We start from the raw sequence: 16,430 nt of genomic DNA, 5'->3' as shown, positions 1-16,430 counted from the left end.
ACATTTGTAATTCAGTACAGAATTAAACTGTACATGGTAAAGAATTGAAAAGCAAGAGCATTTCTAAGTTACTAAATCAGAAGTTTGTATCTGTCTTGACTAAAGGAGAGAATGCAAGGGGCGACGATAGTGAATTTATATAGATTAAAAATAGATATGGAGGAGAGGAAATGATCGGTAATGGTATGAAATAGAGTCCCACTTAAGCAACATAGGATCAGTTCAGGCTTGTATCTGTTATTTCCAAGTTTTATATATGTGTCTCTAATAGAAAAAGCACAGCAGGTTAGGCAGCATCCGAGGAGCAGGATGAAGGGTTTATGACTGAAATGGCAATTCTCCAGTTCCTCGGATGCTGCCTGACCAGCACCACACTCTCAACTCAGATCTCCAGCATCCACAGTCCCTACTTTCTCCCATATGTCCCTCTAGTCTAGTTGAGATGCTTCCTGTGTTTTTGAGGAAGGAAGGGTGGAAAATAAAAAGGTTTTAAACACAATTTTACAATCTGCCCAGACATGAAAATACAATGTAGTGCCAAACAGAGCACTGCAAATTTTGCACTCCATGCAAACTAGGGAACAGGAATTAGCCCTGTGCGTCAACCTAAAGTCAGGGATGGAGAAACATTTAGAGGATTGATCCAAGACAAAAAAATTGTCTCTTGGAAAAATATGGTTTAATAAATGAAGGTGAACATATTTCAGAAAAAGCTATGTTTTACTAATTAGGTTGAATTTCTTGATTTAGAAGTGGCAAGAATTCACAAGAGCAGTTGACGCTGAGCACGTCACCTTTGAAAAGGCATTTCATTGATTTGTTTGCATAGACAGCATCAAAAGAAAAGATTTTCAACAACAAGCTGTTATGATTTGGAATGCATGAGCTGAAAGCAAAATCAATGAAAACTTTCAAAGAGCAATTGAAGGAAAATTAATTGTGGGCTATAGATTAAGAAAATTGGAAAGTTCTGTCAAAGACCTAGTACAAACTCAATGAGCGAATGCATTTGTCCTGCATTGTATCGTTGTGTGATTTTATGAAAAAGGTGCAATGGCAGACCCTCTACCACTGCCTTAAGGACCAACAGCATCTCTGTCTTTCTATTCCTTCATGTCAGCAGCAGAATGCTGGTAAAATAATGGGATTGTGAGTTCCTGTGTCCCTGCTCTTAGTTACATGTGGCAGGGCAGTCACCAGCATTGCATGATGGGAGAAAAGAGAGAAAATCAAATTTGGTCTAATGGTGAAAAATTGGCCCCCTATTTGAGTTGCCATGTCTATCCTGCACTGGAGGCAATAGAGTAGAGGAATGTTCAGACCTTAGATTGGCAAGGACATAATGATGGCGGCCTGCATATCTCTGCTTTATATGCTATATCTGGAAGAATTTCTACTGTATCTCTACAATATGATTCACTGAATCACTTGCCTGGATACACTTTATTCTAGGCTTATCACCACAATATTACTTATCTTATGTAAACTTACTGATCGTAGAAAGCAAGTTTTCATTGTAGTTTTCCTCATTTTCATTTCTCTCAACCTTTTTGACAATAAGAGCAATGAAGGCAGCAACAAATAAAACCTTAACAGAAAGACAATTAAGACTAGTTAGTTACAATATCTCTGGAAATGAAAGGAAATTAGCATTGGTACTGTTTGTTAAAGATTGACACTGCCTGATAGATTTCATTGAAACCTGTATTTTAAACTATTAGCTGAAACTGCACATCCCATCAAGGGCAGAATTCCACGTCATCCTTTAGTGTTTTTTTCCTGACATGATTACAGAAGTACAAGAATTCCCTGTTCTGGACAATCTACATGACCCCAGGCCATACCTACAGCCTGCCCGTCTCCTGACAGGGAGAAAATGAGGACTGCAGATGCTGGAGATCAGAGTCAAGAGTGGGAAAAGCACAGCAGGTCAGGCAGCATCCAAGGAGCAGGAGAATTTAAGTTTTGGGCAAGGGCCTTTCATCAGGAATTCATCATCTATTTCCTGACAGGGACTAGCAATGATGGATGGGGAATGAAAGCAGAGTTATAAGCCTCTAGAGTCCTTTGAGATCAGGAGCTCTAAAACTGGGTTGGGATGAAATCAAGCTTTTGAGGGAACGAATTATTTGGTTTCTTCAGCCTGTCCCTAAGACCTGTGTAGCTGCACTTGTTGGCCTGCATTGATGTAGACAGAGAACAGAATGCTAGCCTTTGCTGGGCCACCCTAGGCTGGGCCACGCTTGCAAGCTTACGGGAAAATGACACAAGAATTGAGGAAAACCCATGCCCTTGCAGTCCATATGCTTTGTCTGGGCCTGCACCATTGGTGCAGTTCTGCCTAACCTATAGAAATATGTCTGAACTTCTGGAACGTTACAAGACTGGACGTAGATCACAGAACCAGGTCAATCCTTCTCTGATCTGAAGCCTTGACTCAAGAAATTGCCATGGCTGTACAATTTGGGTCATGGCAAGTGATCCTAAAAGTCTTAATAAAAATAGAGAATTCTAAGCATCAGTGCCCACCCAGCACAGACACTGTAATGCTCCCGAGGATCTCCATTAATGCCCAAGAGTATAGGAAATGAATCACAATGTAGCTTTTTCAATGTCACAGTGAGAAAGTCCTCTGCTACACAATCCAGACATCTGTCTGTAATAAAAAGGGAAGTTCTGCTAATTGCCCATAACTAGCTTCCATTCACAAGTTGATTTTATGGAATTGGCTGAGATCAGCTGGCCCCTTTGATAGTCCCTTGAAAGTAGTGATCCTGACACCACTTGAATCAGCCCTTGACTGATAACTGTTTTTAATTTTACCACATTTACGGGGTGGTTTTCATTACCTGCTGATTCCGTTCTTACCTTTAATGGCTGTATGATGAAAACACTTTCGACGAAGCTGACAATCATGGATTTGAGCCATTGGATGGACTTCTCTTTGCCATAATCAAAACTATACAGCATGGTAAAGAATGCTGAGACACTACTTGTGAGAAACACCAGGAGCCAGCCAATATAAATGAACCACCAAGGGAGACCTTTCGAAACAGGGCTTGTTTTCTTACTTCTGTTCAATAAGTACAAACTGCTCATGAAATGAACAAATTAATGAATACTAACAATAAGTTGCAATTATGGCTTATGATGAAACATTTTCAATAAAGCAATAGAGATGACTGTGTGTACAAACTTGCATACTTAAGGGCTCAGGGATGGATAGGGGACTCTTATTATCCACAATCACTCAAATCAATTACTCTGAATTTCTAAATACTCACTATCTGTTTTAAAAACTTGTTTCAACAATATAACACACATATTTCTGAAATATCAGAAATAGTATCCCATACCTCTTAGTAATGTGGTTAGCATCTGCAGAGTTAATTGCTGCTTTGATGAACTGTATTATCTTCTGCACTTGATCTGTAGCATGTATCTGAGTGTAAGGATTCTGAAATGTCTTTAGTTCCATTTCTTGCAGTTCAGTTTCCACATAGTTAAGTAGATGACTCACATAGTGTAAGAAGTGTTTCATCATTTGATCTGTTTCTTTCTCAGGATCGCTGCATGTGGAATTATTGTCTTCAGGATTGCTGACCATGGAATTGTTATCTTCATTTTGTTGATCAGGACTACAGGTAGCTGAAGAATCATTTTCTAAAAATACGACATTGTCCATCATATTGGGAAGGGAGGGAGGGGTGTGGTTATATAGAGTCCTAGAGATCTACAGCACAGAAATATTCCTCAATTCCTATCAATGATATTCTTGCACTTAAAATATATGGAGTTTCAATGATTTTGAGTTATAAAGGAGACACAAGAGAAACAATGCATTTGTGAAAAGATGCATTTTAACAGACACGTTAACATCATACATTTTGATTCAAATCTAGCATAAAAAATGCTGGCAGTAGATTGACAACCAAAGTCCTGCAAGCCTCAGAGCACAGCCCACATAAATCAAAGTAACAGACCTAGCAATGTAAACTTATGGACTACCATTTGTTACGGCTATTAAGTATGAGTTATGGAAATACATCAGAAATAGATTTAAATTGACATTTTGCACCAGTTCTTTGACATGTGTTGTATGCATTGTGAAAATACAGTCCATTTCTTAAGCTCTTTGCAGAAGTTATTCAGCAATCTTGTGTTCCCAATATGGAGCCTGAACGACTTGGAGTTGAATTTGGAGAAACAGCATAAACTTGTACCATTGATCCACCTCAAGAGTACACGATTACTCAATTTATCTTTTGAATCTCCATTTAATCAGATTCCAAATGTTGCAAAATTATTCCCAGTCTTCCCTGGGACCAGTGACATGATAAATCGTATAACTAAGGATGTTGATAGGGTTTTAAACAAAATAATGGAGGACAGGGTTTAAAAAATCAAAGGGAAGCAGCAGAGCAGAGATGCAGAGTTACAGAGAGGTAAGTGGTAATCAAAGTGTAACAGCAAAGGGTAGAAAAGGAAAGGGTACAAGATAATGCATGGCTTAGAAAGGGTGGACGCTGGGAAGTTGTTTCCATCAGGCAGGGATACTAGGACCCGTGGGCACAGTCTTAGAATTAGAGGGGGTCAACTTAAAATGGAAGTGAGGAGATATTTTTCAGTCAGAGAGTGGTGGGCCTGTTGAATTCACTGCAAGGGAGCGCAGTGGAGGCCATGACGTTAAACGTCTTCAAGGCAGAGATTGATAAATTCTTGATCTCGTAAGGAATTGAGGGATACGGGGAGAGTGTGCATAAGTGGCGTTGAAATGCCCATCTGCCATGACTAAATGGCAGAGTGGACTCGATGGGCCAAATGGCCTTACTTCCACTCCTGTGACTTATAGTCTTATGGTCTTAAAATATACACAGAAGAGTGCAGTAGAAATTAGAAACAGAGTAAGTCATACTGGTAAAAAATCAAAGCTTCAGGGTCTTTCTCTGAATGCACTCAGCATTTGCCATAAGGTAAATCAGTTGACAGCACAAATAGATAAAAAAAATAGACATGACTTGGTAACTCTCCCATGTGACCAGGACTGGAAATTCAATATTTAAGGGTATTTGACATTCTGGAAAAATAGGCAGGAACTAAAAGAAGGTAAAGTAGCTTTGTTAATTAAGGCCAGTATCAGTGCAGTGGTGAGTAGCGATAAGGATCATTTTGGCGGAAATAGGAAATAGCAAGGGAAAGAAAGGACGGGAGTCATCTATTGGCCGTTGTAGAATTAGTGTAGGACAAAGTATAATCAGGAAATAATAGAGGCACCTCAGAAAGGCACTGCAAATGTCATGGGTGATTTTAATCTGCATATTGACTGGACAAATCAGATTGGTTAGAACGACATGGAAGATATATCTGTGGAAGCACCAACACAGTGTCACTGTGAAAGGGGACAGGTCTTCTAACCTGCCAACAGCAGCATCCACCTGCCTCTGTTGTTAGCTTGAGTCTGCATCAGGTGAGTGATCTGGACTCAGTCCCATCCCTAACTCCCTGGGGAGAAAGCAATGGGTTTATTCATGAAGTTAGTTCACTTCCTGGCTAGAAAGGGTAGAGTGCCCTTTAATCCATTTCCCTTCCTAATTTCCATATCCCTTAATACTCTTACCGAACTAAACTCAGTTTTGAAATTTCAATTGTCTTTTCTGTAACAATTTGGGGGGGGGAGGGAATTCCAGATTGCCATTTCTTTGAGTGAATAAGTGCTCCATCAATTCAGTCCCGAATGGCCTAGTTCTGATTTTAAGATAAAAATAAACATATGCACTGACCGTTATCTGGAATAGCAACCTCCTGAGTATCAGACTGTTCATTACAGTGCTGAATAATGTTTGCTATTAATACCAGTAACTTATTTATGTCATTTGCATTTCTGATATCATCTTCTAGTGTTGGCATTGCATCTTTCAGCTTTCCAGGCAAAGAACTAGCAATCCTTTTGATGTCCTATGAATAAAGAAAAGAGATTAACATTTGGAGATCTAACTTTGCAACTTACAATAAGCAGAAATAGATACACCTCTATTTACATGTTGCAATTCTGGTGATGGATATTGATACTTAAAAGAATAACATTTCCACTGACCAAAGCTTGGTTGACAGTGTTATGAGTGAGCTGGGAGGAGGGAGAAGTTCAAGAAGTAGAAAGGAAAGGCAGGATCTGGTGGATGCACTGGCTCGCACTGCTGCTGGCATTTTATCAGTGGCAGGGAAAGTGGAAGGCAACCTATCAAAGTAGAGTTTAATTGAGAACATTAAGTGGCCAAATAATGCCCTGTTAATGTCCCCTTCTTGCCACTGCTGGCAGCAATGGGTGGGCCCTCTGCCATCTGGAGTGGTCACCAAGTATATCCTGGCACTGCCCTTGCAGCCTAAATGAGAGGGTCCCTTGTGAATGGGTACCTATGGCTATCCTCAAAGGCACAGTGCATATGCCCTTGATAGCACAATTTCTGCCTTCCCAGTCTTCCCAATGCTTCACGTGTCCCTTGGATACCCCACTCAGCTTCATCCAGGGTGGACTACTGTGGAGAGGGTGCAGTCCCAGCAGTGGCCACCATTCTTGGAGGCAGTGTTGAGACTGAAGAGCAGTTGGCCTTCCAATTGGCTGGCAGCTTTTGCAGATGTGAGCTAGTCTGTTAAAGGGATGGAAGCTCTGACGTCATGACAGTCTTGGTTCAAACATGGACAAAAGCACTGAACTCCATAGGAGATGAAAGAGTACCTACCATTGACATTAAAGCCACATTTGATCATGTGTGGCATCGAGAAGCCCTAAAATAATGAAAGTTAATGGGAACCAGGAGAAGATCTTTGCTGGTTGGAGTCATAGGAAGATGGCCAAAGCTGTTAAAGATCAGTTATCTCAGTCCCGGGATAGCTCTGCAGGAGTTCCTCAGGGTCCAACCATACTCAATGCTTCATTAATGATCACCTCTTCAGAAATATGAATATTCACTGATGAATACATATTGTTCAGCACCATTTTCAACTCTTCAGATGCTGAAGCAGTCCAATTGCAGCAACATCTAGTCAACATTCAGGCTCAAACTGACAAGTGACAAGTAACATTCACACCACACAAGTGTCAGGCAATGACCATCTCCAACAAGACAGAATCTAACCATTGCCCTTGGACATACAATGGCATTACCATGGCTGAATCCCGTTTTCGAAACTAAAGAGCATTCATTCACTAGAAACAGAACTTGACTAGTCATATAAATGTTGTGGCTACAACAGCAGGTCAGAGGACAGGACTGCTGCAGCGAATAACTCACCTCTGACTGACCAAAGCATGTCCACCATCTATAATGCATAAGTCAGGAATACAATGGAATACTCCTGAGTTTCCTGAGTTCCCTGAATGACTGCAGCTGCAAAATCACTCAAGAAGCTTAACACCTGTTATGGACCAGGCCAGACTCCATCAAAACACTTCAAGAAGGTAGCCCAGACCCTAACTTTGCTAATTGTTTTAAGCAGGTGTAAAGTGGATATTCCAGCTGGTCAAACCACTTAGTTTTAAACAAAACTGAATTTCTTTACAAGATTTCTGAATGAAACACAAACAACAGAAAACAGGATACCGAATAACTTGACCTATCCGAAAACCCAACAGATCATCCCAATTTAATGATGCTGTTCCAAATATTTGCAACAAGCCTTCGGGCACAAAAGGTAAAACCAAATACAGGTTCTTACAGGATAGAAGTCACAGAGAGACAGTACCAGTCTGGACCTGCTTCTGGGTCCAGTGGCATTTCCATATTACCCTAGCCCCAAAACAAAAACCAAACCTGAGAAAAGCTGAGCTGGGAGAAATGGCCACTTCCCTTTCATTGTACAAGTGATTTTTTTAAACCTTGAAAGCCTTCTGCCTGAGGCAGTATCTGTTAGCTGTTCTCAAATTGGCCCTAAAACCCTACACCCAGACATTTCAGAGTCTATGTCATGTACAACCTCTCTGAAAAAAAACCAAGGACTGTATAACCTTGTTAAAGTAGCTGCTTTGTCACACACCATTCAGAACAAAGCAGCCTACTTAATTAACACAAACATCTCCTCCTTCTAAGATTGATGCCCAGTAACAGCAATATTTACCATCTAAAAGATCCTAGAGATTCACCAAGACTTCTTAGACAATGCCTTCCAAATCAATGACAACCACCATCGAAAGGGACAGGGCAGCAATTCATGGGAACACCACCACCTGCAATTCCCTCACCCACAAAACCACTGACTCTGACATCTTGGAAATATAACACCATTCCTTCAGTCTCATGAGGTCAAATTCTGGAAATCACTCCCTAAAAGCATTGTGGGTGAACCTACACCAATTTTTAAAAAAAATTCACAGAATTAGGGCATCATGGGCTAGGCAGCATTTATTGCTCATGGGCAGCACGGTGGCACAATGGTTAGCATTGCTGCCTCACAGCGCCAGAGAACCGGGTTCAATTCCCGCATCATGCAATTGTCTGTGTGGAGTTTGCACATTCTCCCCGTGTCTGCCACAGTACAAAAATGTGCAGGTTAAGTGAATTGGCCATGCTAAATTGCCCGTAGTGTTAGGTGAAGGGGTAAATGTAGGGGAATGGGTCTGGGTGGGTTGCTCTTTGGAGGGTCAGTGTGGACTTGTTGGGCCGAAGGGCCTGTTCCCACACTGTAAGTAATCTAAATCTTAATTGCCCAGAGGACAATTGTGGGTCTGGAGTCACATCTAGGCCAGACCAGATAACAGTTTTCCTTCTCTAATGGACATTAGTGAATCTGATGGGTTTTTCTGACAATTGATTCATGGTTATCATTAGATTTTTAATTCCGGATTTTTATTGAAATCAAGTTCCACCATTTGCCATGGCAGGATTCAAACCCAGGTCCCCAGAACGTTATCTAGGTCTCTGGATTAACAGTCCAGCTATAATACTACTAGGCTATCGCCTCCCTTATTAAAATGCAATTAGGTAGGAAACAAATGCTGGTCCAACTAGTGACATTGACATCCTATAAATGATTTTAAAAGTTACACAAAGGTTATTTGCGAAGACAAACATAATACTGGTGAAGTGGCCTTTTGATAACATGCAAATCAATGTAAAAAGGCTTTCTGATCCCAACCTGACAAAAACTCTTTAAAGTTCTAAGACCTTAATTGCACATTTTCATCTCACCGCCAGAAACCTGATTTCGAACCTCTCGCATTAACTGAGACCCTCTACCCACTCTGTTACTAACACTTAGGAGCAGCATGGAGCACCGTCCAGATTCCCAACTGTTGACAACTTCTTTCTTAAGGTGAACAACCCCAAATTGTGAGTGATAGGTTTTACACTGGTATTTTTGGTATCCATGGAAACCCTATAGTTGATGTGTGGAATTGCTCTACCTCTATTGACACAGTAGATGTGTATTTCTTTTTTGTTTTAATTTCAATTCTGCTATCTTTCACATCGCTGATGAGGTCTTTCAGTCACTTGCAGGGGTCCAAGAGGTGTGGCAATCTTTGCAGGGGATGCCCCAAACAAGACAGATTTTCAATCTTCGTCACATGCATACGCAGCAGCAATGCTCAATACCTCCTTTAAAATAACTAAAGATTAGATTTAAATATGCTTTTACTAAACCATGACAAGGGAAAATGATCATTTTCAGCACCATAGATGTCTTGGGCTGAAGATGCCTCTTGGAGGCGAGAATTCGGAGTTGGGTACTTTTCCAATGTTACAATCCTATGTTTGTTCCAGCATGGCAGACAGGTGGGATTTTTATCTTTTGAGGGGATTATCAGCCCAAGGAAGAGACAGAGGCAAACTGATGCCAAAGCAGTCAGGTTGAAACTATTGCTTCACCCATAGAAATATTGGCTTGGCTTTACAGATCAGCATAGAATCCCATTCCCACCATTCTCCAACCCCCTCCCTTCTCATGTCTTTCTACTTCTACTTCCTTCATCCCACGGTAAACCCATTACCCTCTTCCACTGCCCCACATACCTCTTGCCCCTCTCAAAACCCCAATCTATTCACCCAGTACAAACAGATTTCACATGACCCATAAAGGCAGTCTGTAGCTCATACAACTGTCAAGTTAAGTAAGTCACTAGGTAGGCACTTGAAAAACCTTTATTTTTTTCACAAGCTCATAAATCTCTCAAAGCCACCAAACTTGCTGTCCCAGGATGGTTAAATAAAACAAATATTGCACTTAAGAATTTATTTTTTTGGCAGCCATGCCACTAAGCAAGTATTTCCCAGGAGCAACTGCAAAAGGAAACTCTGCATTTTAGAATCCATGAATGCTTGGTAGCCAAGCCATAAATTACACATTCTTATGAGACAACTGGAAAGATAAAAGCAGCACTTCAGGATCCATTAGTGCCTTAGAAGGCAGATAAAAGCTCAAACATCAAACAAAACTTTTTAAACAGCCAATGAGATGGCTGAGCTGTTTTGCAAGGAATAAAATCCCCAAGAGGGTGCTAACAACAATTTCGGATCTCACACAAGGCTAGCATTTTAAGATTGTACAATGCACTTTTTTTCAATGGATAAAGTATGTAGTATTTATACAACGCTATTCCTTCACTTCTTAGCTTGAAATGTTAAAAATAACAATCTTGTAACTATTATTTCATGATTACTTGCACTTTCCAATCACTGTCACCACTGATTTCAGTAAACATGATATAACTCAGAAAATGGCATTTCATGATGAAATATAAAGGGAACAATACCATTTTCACTCATGTTTTATATTTATCACACCTCGAACCCATGTTTCCCACCTCTACTCTGCAGCTGTGAGTTAAAAAGTTTTCTAAAATGTAGCTGCTTTGACAAAAATTGCAAAATTTCTGAAATTTCTGCCTATGGCAGAATGATGTCCTCACTTCTAAACAATAATGTGTACAGCTCCCACACTTAAACAGTCCTTCCTCAAACCGATAAAATTAGTCAGTGCCAGAAATAGAATTGGGATTTCCAGATATACACCTGGCTACCATTTCATTTCATGCTTGACTCCATTTAGTTCTGAATATGACTCTGAAGATGCTGTGTCTTGCTATAGTTAGATATTTGGAATTTTACAAAGTATTGTAAACAAATATCAGACTTGTCGTACATGTGGAATGATTTCTATAGGGGAAAAAGAAAACAATCCTCACCATCATTATATTCTCAGGGGTTCGTTGACATTCTGAGGGGTCATCAGAAGCTGACTTATTTAGCGTTGCTGATATGTCAGTTGATTTGGGACGCGTGTTTCGAAAAATCTGCACGATTATGAGATTCACAGGAAAAATGATCAAGGCACTTTCAATTCCAATGATTACCTCTCGCAAACCGATAATATGGTCATCTGTAATAACAAATAATTTGGTTGAATTCAATAAATAGCTACTTACCAGCTATGATTTTTTTTCCTGAAAATTCTTGAAAGAATAAAATTTTGTATTTTACTAATTATGCCTCAGTGGGTTTTATTTGTTAAAAAAGTCTTTTGTGTTTGCAATAAGTTTGAAATAGTTAAACAGAGGTGTCTTGTCTTTGTCAAGTTCAACACTACCAGTGTTGCTACTTAAAATGATGGATTATGTATGGGGTTGGAGGATATTCAACCCGTGATTGAATACAGTGATGTGTATACAAACAGTCTGGTTCAGCCTGAGACAACAGCAGGAGATGAGGGTAAAATAGGAACACAGGAAAAGGAATAGGTCATAGCCCCCTGATCCTGTTCCACTGTTCAATGAGATCATAGCTAGTCTGTGGCCTAACTCCATATCTCATAATACATAAAAACAAAACTAAAATTAAAACAAAATTTAACAAACATTGGGACAGCATGGTGGCTCAGTAGTTAGCATTGCTACGTCACAGTACCAGGGACCTGGGTTTGATTCCAGCCTCAGGCGACTGTCTGTGTGAAGTTTGCATATTGTCTGTGTCTGCATGGGATTCCTCCAGGTGTTTTGGTTTCCTCCCACAATCCAATGAAGTGCAGGTTAGGTGGATTGGCCACGCTAAATTACCCATAATGTCAGCGACGCATAGATCCAGACCCACGGGAAATATAGGGTTACAGGATAGGGTAGGGGGATGGGTCTGTGTCGGATACTCTTCGGAGGCTTGGTGAGGACTTGTTGTGCCAAATAGCCTGTTTCCATCCTGTGGGGATTCTATGATTCTATGAATTTAAAACCAACAATGGAGTGACAGATAAAGTTTAATTTAGATACATGTGAAGTGTTGCAATTTGGTAAGGCAAACCAAGGCAGGGCTTATACATATCATTCTACTTGTCATTTATCTCTCCACCCTGCCTCTATTCCTGATGAAGGGCTTTTGCCTGAAATGTCGATTTTCCTGCTCCTTGGATGCTGCCTGACCTGCTGTGCTTTTCCAGCACCACTCTAATCCAGACTCAGGTTTCCAGCATCTGCAGTCCTCGTTTTTACCTTATACAGTTAATTGTTGGGCCCTGGGGAGTGTTGCCAAACAGAGAGACCTTGGAGTGCAGGTTCATAGTTGTTTGAAAGTGTTGTCGCAGGTGGACAGGGTGCTAAAGGCAGCATTTGGCACACTTGCCTCCATTGATCAGATCATTCAGTATAGGAAGCTGCACAGACATTGGTTAGGCAACTTTTAGAATACTGAGTACAATTTTGGCTGCCCTACTACTGGAAAGATGTTGTTAAACTTGAGAGGGTGCAGCAAATATTTACAAGGATGTTGCCAGGGTTGGAGGGTTTGAGTTATAGGGAGAGGCTGAATAAGCTGGGCTTTTCATCCTGGAACATCAGAGTCTGAGGGATGACCTTACAGAGGTTTACAAAATCATGAGGAGCATTGGTGAGATAAAAAGCCAAGGTACTTTTTCTAAAGTGGGGGGAGTCCAAAACTAGAGGACATAAGTTTATCATAGAATCCCTACAGTGTCAAAACAGGCCTTTGGCCCAACAAGTCCATCCCGGCCCTCTGAAGAGTATCCTACCCTATTACTCTACATTTCCCCTGACTAATGTACCTAACCTACACATACCTGAAAAGGATGGGCAATTTAGCTTGGCCAATTCACCTAACCTGCACATCTTTGGACTGTGGGAGGAAACCCACACAGATACAGGGAGAATGTGCAAACGCCACACAGATAGTCACCTGAGGCTGGGATCGAACCCAGGCCCCAGACACTGTGAGGTGGCAGTGCTAACTACTGAGCCATCATGCTACCATTTATTGTGAGAGGGAAAAGATTTAAGAAGGACCTGAGGGAGGGATCCAAGATGGCGTCGATCTGAGAAGATCAGAGCTTCGCATCGCAGCAGGAGCAGGACGGTCCTTTAACCCGCAAAACCCAGGTCATCAGGATTTCTTGGGGCATTGGAAAGATTGTGGAGCCCCAAGAACATTTAAAAATTGACTTACTGTATTTTCAGCTGTCCAGAAATGCCTAAAAAGGGAGGATCAGCATCCGAAGCCCGGCCTGCAGCTCAGCCTGCAGCAGCCTCAGAGCAGATTACTCTCCAGGACCTGGTGAACCAGCTCTCGAAATCTCGCAAGATGCTGGGGGAACAGATTGAAGAGAAGCTGGCTCCAGTCTCTCTCATGCTGCAGAAGCATGAGCAGCAGCTGGAAGACCTGGAGAAGAGGACGGTTGAGGTGGAGCACAGGGTCACAGTGGTGGAAGCTGATGCCAGTTCATTCAAGGAAGAGATCCACGCCCAAAAGATGCAGGTTCGAAATTTGTGTGACCAAGTGGATGATCTTGAAAACAGGAGCAAGAGAAAAACCATTCGGATCATCGGTCTGCCTGAGCATGCCAACAGCAGTCAATACAGGGATTGGTGATTTCTTTAGATGCAGAGAAAGCATTTGACCGAGTGGCTGTACCTTTTCTATACTCTAGAGTGGTTTGGTCTGGGCGAAGTTTTCATTAGATGGGTAAAGGTTCTTTAGTGTACCTCTCACGGCGGTCATTACCAACGGGGTACGATCAAGCAATTTTAATATTTCTAGGGGCAGCCGACAGGGCTGTTCCCTTTCACCATTACTTTTCATGTTGCTGATTGAACCGTTGGCAGAGGCCATTCGTGGGGATCTCAATATATCAGCTCCAGAAGTGGGGTCAAAATTACATAAGATTTCACTGTATGCAGACGATGTTCTAATTTTCTTGACAATTTCCTTGCCTGATACAATGCATTCACGTGTTTGGCGCTTTTTCAGGGTATAAGATTCATTTTGCTAAATCAGAGGCTATGCCTATGGGTTGTCTTACGAAAGTGTTGGCTCTTGAGAGTGACTATAGATTCCCAGTTCAGTGGTAACAGGGGTGTTTTGTGTATTTGGGCATATTCATTACTCCAGTTCTGGATTGGCTGTTCAAAGCCAATTTTACTCAATTATTTGAAAAAATTAAACAAAATCTCCAAAGATGGGAGGCACTTCCAATCTCATGGTTGGGTTGGATGCACATATTAAGATGAATATTCTCCCTCGTTTGCTGTACCCTATACGGATGGTCCCCCTGATTTTCAATAAACAAACACTCAGGAGACTGAACAATTGGTTCAACTCCTTTATCTGGCACCGTAAACGGCCCCTCATTAAATTAGCCAAACTGCAGTTACCTCACAGATTGGGGGGAGTAGACCTTCTGGACATTAAAAATTACCAGTTAAGCTTGCTTTTGACCTAAGTGAGTGATTGGGTTTGTGGGGACCCTCTTTCAATATGGCTAGATATCGAAGCCTCCCAGGCAAGGTGCCCCCTTACCAGTTTGCTGTTTTTGGACAAGGTAAGGACAGTTAGGGAATATTGCCATAACCCAATAGTCATCAATACTGTTAAAGCATGGAGGGCAATTCAGCAGAGGGAAGGTAATATTGGCCAAACATCTTTGTTCACACCTTTAGTGGGTATGCCGAGTTTTCAACCAGGAATGATAGATTCAGGATTTAAACATTTGGCAGCTAGGGGTATATCTTGCATGGGTGATTTATTTGAGGGAGATGTAATGGTATCCTTTGATCAGTTAACACAGAAGTACAAGTTACCTAATAGAGTCCTCTGTCGTTTTTTTCGGGATTTTATTCAAAAAAAGACCACACTTTTGACTGATCCCTACAAATCTGACATAGAAAGATGGGTACTAATGGCTAAGAGTACACTCTCTGTCAGTATTCTATATCACCAATTGGGGGGTGCCACCTCAGATGAGTCTGATCGACTCTGCAAGATGTGGGAAAGAGAGCTGGGTGTTGAAGTTTCTTCAGAGGCATGGGAGGATATTTGGGAGAATGCAAGGAAGATATCAATTTGCAATAGGACCCATGCTTTACAGTTGAAGATTCTCCACAGAGTTCACTTGGCTCCGGACCATTTGTCAAAATTTAAACCAGAGGTATCTTCAGCATGTCCCAAGTGCAAGGTCTGTACAGACACTCTTACCCATTGTCTTTGGTCTTGTGACAGGCTTCAAACATATTGGAGCGCTGCGGTGGGTGCAATGGAGAGGATTTTAGGTGTGGGGTGGAGAAGGACCCTATTTCACTCCTTTTGGGCCTACCCATTATACTTCCTGAAGACTCGCATAAGGAAAAACTTTTCAATATTCTTACGTTCTGTGCAAGGAAGAATATCTTGCTAGGTTGGATATCAGAAAACCCCCCCAGGCCTGTGGAAGATTGTTTTGGAACATATTCCCCTGGATTTTCTCACAAATATGGTACACCACAAAGCTGAGAATTTTTACAAGACATGGCAACCCTTTTTGAAATACCTGAACACAGATTTATGTGCCACACTAACCAAGGCTTTTATAGAGCTGTAACGATTATGTTTCGTGAGTCCAATAACCAGGGAGGAGGAACTGTGAATGTATGAGTGTTTTGTTTGGCTGGGCTGAGCTATTGCTATTTATTTGTTTGTTGTTAGGTATTTAGTTAGTTAGTTAAATAACTAGTTTAGGTTTTTTTTAATTTTATACTTCTCTATATATGTTTATACTTTCGTATAGGAGTGTGGGCTGGGGAAGTTTTTTTTATTATTTGGGTTTAGTTTTGTACTATTTTTGTACGATTTTGAATTGCATTGTTTTGTATTTGTTGTAATATTTAAAAATCTATTTTTTCTTAATCAAAATATATTATATATAAAGGACCGGAGGGGAAACTTTTACATGCAGAGGGTGGTGTGTGTATGGAACAAGCTGCAGCGGAAGTGATGGAGGCGAGTACCATTACAGCATTTAAACGGCATCTGGATGGGTATATAAATGGAAAGGTTTTAGAGGGATATGGGCCAAATGCTGGCAAATGGGGCTAGGTATGATTAGGATGACTGGAAATCCCAGACGAGTTGGACTGTGGAGTCAATTTCTGTGCTGTACAACCCTATAACTAACCTAACGTCAACTGG

The 16,430-nt window shown here is 41.2% G+C and overlaps 1 protein-coding gene across 1 annotated transcript in view; it reads right to left on the bottom strand.

Annotated features, from left to right (window-relative positions):
• The window catches only part of LOC132824062 (polycystin-1-like protein 2), a 111,479-nt gene that overhangs the window by 39,186 nt on the left and 55,863 nt on the right, over positions 1–16,430 (bottom strand). Inside the window, 5 exon segments of the mRNA XM_060838330.1 lie at positions 1,492–1,588; positions 2,869–3,091; positions 3,357–3,648; positions 5,781–5,955; positions 11,177–11,346. Of these exon segments, the coding sequence (XP_060694313.1) occupies positions 1,492–1,588; positions 2,869–3,091; positions 3,357–3,648; positions 5,781–5,955; positions 11,177–11,346 (957 nt within the window).

This window comes from Hemiscyllium ocellatum, chromosome 17 (genome assembly GCF_020745735.1).
Source record: "Hemiscyllium ocellatum isolate sHemOce1 chromosome 17, sHemOce1.pat.X.cur, whole genome shotgun sequence".
NCBI lineage: Eukaryota > Metazoa > Chordata > Chondrichthyes > Orectolobiformes > Hemiscylliidae > Hemiscyllium > Hemiscyllium ocellatum.
Note: the sequence above shows the minus strand (reverse complement) of the source record. Positions and strands in the feature narration are given on the sequence as shown.